Source organism: Hordeum vulgare, chromosome 5H (genome assembly GCF_904849725.1).
Source record: "Hordeum vulgare subsp. vulgare chromosome 5H, MorexV3_pseudomolecules_assembly, whole genome shotgun sequence".
In the NCBI taxonomy this organism is placed as follows: domain Eukaryota; kingdom Viridiplantae; phylum Streptophyta; class Magnoliopsida; order Poales; family Poaceae; genus Hordeum; species Hordeum vulgare.
The window spans coordinates 20,336,947-20,342,138 of record NC_058522.1 but is presented as its reverse complement, the minus strand read 5'-3'; the positions used below and the strand labels follow the sequence as shown (position 1 = coordinate 20,342,138).

Genomic DNA, 5,192 nt, shown 5'->3' with positions numbered 1-5,192 from the left:
GCCGGAGCGCAGATACGACCGAGACCGACATGGTCTGGTCGAGTCCAGTCGCATATGTATCCTCTGCCCCTCTGCCCCGCTTCCGCCTTCCAGCACAAGCCCCGCTCCGCACCGACCCTCTCGCCCTCGCGTGAAGCGGCGAACCCCTCCAGCACTCCATCGCCGGCGCCGACCTCCCTCCTCCGGCCACCGGCCGCCCCTCGCCGCTAGATCGGCGTCCACCCCGCCGTCCCCGCCCCTCCCCGCCTGCCCCCCGCCGGCAGATCTACTACGCGGGCCGCTGCCCCACCCCACCCGACCGACGCCGGCCCTCCCTAGCCACGGTGAGCTCCTCGCCCGCTCCGCTCCGCTCCTTCCTCCCCTTCCTCGCGCGCCGTCGCCGCGGAATTCGCGCGGGCGCTGCGTCGGCGACTAGGCCCAACTGAACCGAGAGCGGGGGTTTTCGCTGTCCAACCCTAGACTAGATTGCCCTGTTTTAGGTCCGAGAGGTTGGTGGTGGGTATGGTATTGGGTGAGTTGGTGGATTTTAAACTGCGCGTATCCTTTCGGACGCTAAATCTTTTTGGGTGTCACGCTGCTTGCTCTCGGTGATCATGCTTGGGGCGCATTCTCCATGTTTCCGGCCTAATTATCTCGGTTTAGAATGTACATTTGGATGAACAGATTAGGGCATGATTTATCTGCACTCAGGCACTCCTGTAGACTATATAATGACCCACTTTGTGCCATGTGGGGGATATGCAACACACTTTACTACTAGTTTTGTACTTGAAATCGTAACTCTCACTTTGTTATAAGTATCTACTTCCTCCGTTCCTAAATATAAGTCTTTTTAGAGATTTCACTGGAGACTAGGTACGAAGCAAAATGAGTAAATCTACACTCTAAAGTATGTCTATATACTCTAATATTATGTCTATACAAAATATTAATTTTTTGGTTTCAACGTTGGCCGTATTACTGCTTCATGTATGTGCCACAAAGAATTATCTTATAACTCTAGCGACAATCCTTCACTTGCCTCCTTTAGCAATGCCCAGGACTTACTTACCTTCTCACTGTGTCTAAGAAAGGAAATAGCAGTTATCAATCGGGCATAACCTTCAGCAGTTGGATGGCTACCTGCAACTTTAGTGTCAGTAATTTAGTGTTGTAAAAATGTAAAAGACAACCAATACCATAAAACCATTTAACTTCCTCTACTCCATTTTGGTACTTTGCCAGTAAAAAGTGCAAGAAAACCATGACATATATTCCATAAGATGATCATAGTTTCTTTGTATACGCCCTCCAGGGTCGCTGTACTTAGCTTACTGTAGACTGTTTGTCTATATTCATGTGGTGACTGGACTGAAATTGAACATTGTTTATGTGGTTGAATTTGTAGATACATAATACTCCCTCCGTCCCAAAATAAGTGTGCTGACACTTATTTTGGGACGGAGGGAGTATATCAGATCTCCTATTGGGAAGTGTGATTATTTTATTTCCAATAGATAGTTTGCTTTTGAGAGATGGAATCATTTTATCGTCAATAAACATTCTGCTTCTGGGAGCTGGTATCAGTTCAGTTGTGCTGTTTGTTAGTTCATACTGAGACTGATTGCCTCCACTTTCAAACATTAGTTGTAAAATATCGTCGAATTGAATTTCAGGTGAATATGACTTGTGCATAGATCGAGCTTCAATCTGATGGATTCTGACGACAAGAAGTTTGGCAAAGGTACTGCTTTTGTCAAAACTGCAGAAAAGTAACATTGGCAAGCATATTCATCTCTGCTAGGGAACTTTGCCTCTGTAATTAACTATGGGTGTTTATACTACACATTATTAGAAGTTGAAAGGATTTCTCACCTTTAAAGATGAAACCGTCCGGTTGGGAGCATCCTCTGCTTCATTAATCATCTACATTAGTTGATCTCCTTTGTTAAGTACCGTGATGTTGCCATGCCTATGTGTGTTTGTTATCTGATATTCTCTGTAAGGTATCTGTCTTTTGACCGCCCTGATTCAAATTTTAACAAATAATAACCCAATATTACGTGGGTTACTGGGTTATATGCTACACCATTGATACCATTCGATTTGTATACAGAAGTACCCCCTCCGTCTCATAATATAAGACGTTTTTGTAACCTAACATAGCTTGCAAAAACGTCTTATATTGTGGGACGGATGGAGTACTTCTCTATTACTGTAGTTATGATTGTTATCTTGTAGCCATCAGCAAAATATTGCACAAGAAATATAGATTTCATCTTCAAACTTGGGCAGTCAATCTTTGTTCTACATTACCGTAAGCTTGCAGCATCTCTGGAATTGCCAAAATTTCCTCATGTTGACATTTTTTTTGTCTATATGTTGAACAACCACATTGTCTGTTGTGCCCCATGATAAGGTACTTTATTGGACCCTACCAGCGAAATAAGTGCCCACTGTACTAGTATATGTATGAGTGCATTTTCTTGACATGGTTCTTGATGTGCATCCTTCTCCAAATTGCCTTGGTTGTATGCAATGCTGGTAGTCCATAATATGACTCTTCCTATTTCAGGACCTAGGGAGCTCACTGGTGCTGTTGATTTAATAAGTCAGTACAAATTGCAGCCGCACCATGATTTCTTTTGCAAGAGGCCTTTACCACTTGCAATCTCAGATACACATTACCTTCACAATGTTGTGGGGGACACTGAAATTCGGAAAGGAGAAGGAATGGAGCTAGATCAACTCGTTCAGAATGCATACTTAAGGGATAAGCCTGCTTATATTCAGCCCTTTGACATGGAAACACTGGGGCAAGCATTTCAGCTTCGAGAAACTGCTCCAGTAGATTTACCCTCTGTAAGATCATTTCTGCCATCCCACTTGCTTTATGGCGTTATTGCATTTTCCTATCATACACAGATACACTTAACAATCAAACCAATCAACAGGCTGAAAAAGGTATACCTACTATTTCGGGCAAACCGAAAAGTGAGTCGAAGGACAAAGAGAAAAAACATAAAAAGCACAAAGACAAAGATAAAGACAGGGAGCATAAGAAGCACAAACATCGACATAAGGATCGGTCTAAAGAGAAAGACAAGGACAAGGATAAGAAAAAGGATAAGCATCATGAGAAGGTAGCTGCATTTTCTCTATGTTTAAAACTTCAGTATCTCCAAGTCTTACTCATCACTTAGCTATACTTTATATGTCCGCAAATTGTTCAGAAGAGGAAGCATGAGGGGACGGAGGATTCGGCAGATGTGCATAAGCACAAAAAAAGCAAGGTGATATACAATTATTATTTGCTTCCTGGTACAACAAATTTCCTTGCAGCACATTTTGTTGGTCTGTTAACATGACTTATCTATGGCAGCATAAGAGTTCCAAAACCGATGAGATGGGTAATGGACTTAGTTAGCTACAGTTTTCTTCTTACTTCTATTGTCAATCAATGTCATATTCTGTTAGAAGGAGGCTCAAAATGTTTCCTTCACCAGACCCGCTGCAGATCAATTGGTACGTGCTTCTTGAACGTTTATTTGCTGTTGGGTAGATGCATAAATTGATGATTTTGTATTGCTTTTCTTAAAGCTGCATAGTGAGCTTGTGTTTTTAAGTCAACTTAAGAGTTTTATTTTATTGTTTGGAGCCTAAATGATGAATATTTAAGCCTTTGTGTGAATTATTCATTAGTCATTCCAGAGAATAAGATCTGCCTTTTGCCTGACTTTGTAAATATTAGTCTCATTTGATTTTTTCTGCATCTGTACAGAATGTGATGTTAGGCACGGTTGCCCTGACATTACTTCATGTCCACTGTCAGTTCTGGACCTGGGCCAATTTCTGTCTCACTTGACTTGAGAAGTACAGTTAAATATATCAGTTATGAATAGGCCTGCTGACTTTCTTTACTGGCATTATCTGGTTAGGCCTGACTTGCATCATAAATTCATAATGTAGTCACCAGTCGTAAACTGTTTCAGTTTACCAACACTTTGACCATAACATATGGCGATTAATTGGAACACAATGGACTATTAAAAAAATTCACTCACAGGTTACTCAGTGATGTTTCTTTCGAAATCATTGTATGCCATTTGCAACTCTTTAATGATCTGCACCTTGTATAACCTTCACAATTATTATCCATTTGAAATAAGACTGCCGTACGAACACCAATGGGGGAGCAACATTGGCAAACAATAGGTTTCTGTTGGCATCTGTGATAATCCAGATTCTAACTTTACTTTTATGTGGGTGATTGCAGATATCATGAATGGCTGTTTATTTGAAGGTGCTTCAGATGAGCGTCTTGCGTGCTGCTAATTACGTTGTTCTTGCAGTGTGGACCATGTGGAAAATGTAACTTGTAACATGGGACAACCCAACTGTATTTTGCTACCTTTTGTCCCTCGCTGACTAAATTGGTTGCCTTGTAGGAACATTTAGATAGGTCTTCTAATGAGATTTTCTCTCTTAAGATTAGGAAATCTGAATAGGTGTTTTTGATGAAACTATTCTTAAGACTAGGAGCAGCCAACTATTTCATTTAGAAAAGACTTCTAATGATACTTTCTTAAAGGTTAGGACATCTGGGTATTTTGTTTTTTGATGAGACAATTTTTGAAGACTAGAGCAGTCTGCTGTTTTCTTTGGATAGGGCTTCTAAGGAGATTCTTTTAAAAATTAGGACATTTGAGTAGGTCCATTTAATGAGACATTTATCAAAGAATAGGAGCAGTCCATTACCCTGATCAGGCATGTGGTTAAATTGTTGATCTAGAATGAAATAATGGTCAGAAGTTATTTGTATGATCTGTAAATGAAGCTCTGTTCCCGGTGCTGATGAGGTAATTAATTAATTCACCACTGCATGTGCTTGTTTCGAAGTGAAAATAACAAGTTAATCTGTATTGGTAGAATGATGTCTTGTGTTTAGCAAGAAATTTTATAGATGGTCAGGAATTGACAGTAACCCCCCTTTTGACCTAGAATCTTCTAATGGTCTCCTGCATTGAATATAGCAGATTCTAAAACCAAACGCATAAAAAAGCAGACCAAACAGAAATAGTGATATTGTGCGCGGCGAGTGAGCTTCGGTGGACAGGCATCCTCTAGTATTCCTGGGGCTTAAGTGTTCTGTTTTCAGCATAAGAGCTGAGGAAAGTTAAACGGTGTGTTTGGATGTAAACATTGAGCCATGG

General features: G+C 41.2%; 1 protein-coding gene across 2 annotated transcripts; it reads left to right on the top strand.

Moving 5' to 3' along the window:
* The first annotated feature begins 231 nt into the window (after positions 1 to 231).
* On the top strand, positions 232 to 4,811 carry LOC123395610 (probable mediator of RNA polymerase II transcription subunit 19b). 2 transcript variants are annotated; one of them, XM_045090636.1, is made up of 7 exons: positions 235 to 323; positions 1,656 to 1,723; positions 2,555 to 2,841; positions 2,934 to 3,122; positions 3,213 to 3,272; positions 3,362 to 3,504; positions 4,256 to 4,811. In XM_045090636.1, exons 2-6 carry the CDS (start codon positions 1,693 to 1,695, stop codon positions 3,404 to 3,406), a joined length of 612 nt encoding a protein of 203 aa, XP_044946571.1. In that variant the 5' UTR covers positions 235 to 323; positions 1,656 to 1,692; the 3' UTR covers positions 3,407 to 3,504; positions 4,256 to 4,811. The 2 variants fall into 2 exon arrangements, with proteins under 2 accessions (XP_044946570.1, XP_044946571.1); XM_045090635.1 differs by having other exon boundaries at positions 232 to 323; positions 3,213 to 3,504.
* Positions 4,812 to 5,192: the final 381 nt, after the last annotated feature.

What these genes read in the sequence shown, in the direction of transcription:
- LOC123395610 (XM_045090635.1), top strand. Translation starts at nt 1,693, where the DNA reads ATGGATTCTGACGACAAGAAGTTTGGCAAAG. An exon ending in CGACAAGAAGTTTGGCAAAG is followed by an intron (nt 1,724 to 2,554) that starts GTACTGCTTTTG and finishes TTCCTATTTCAG; the next exon opens with GACCTAGGGAGCTCACTGGT. An exon ending in CTCCAGTAGATTTACCCTCT is followed by an intron (nt 2,842 to 2,933) that starts GTAAGATCATTT and finishes ACCAATCAACAG; the next exon opens with GCTGAAAAAGGTATACCTAC.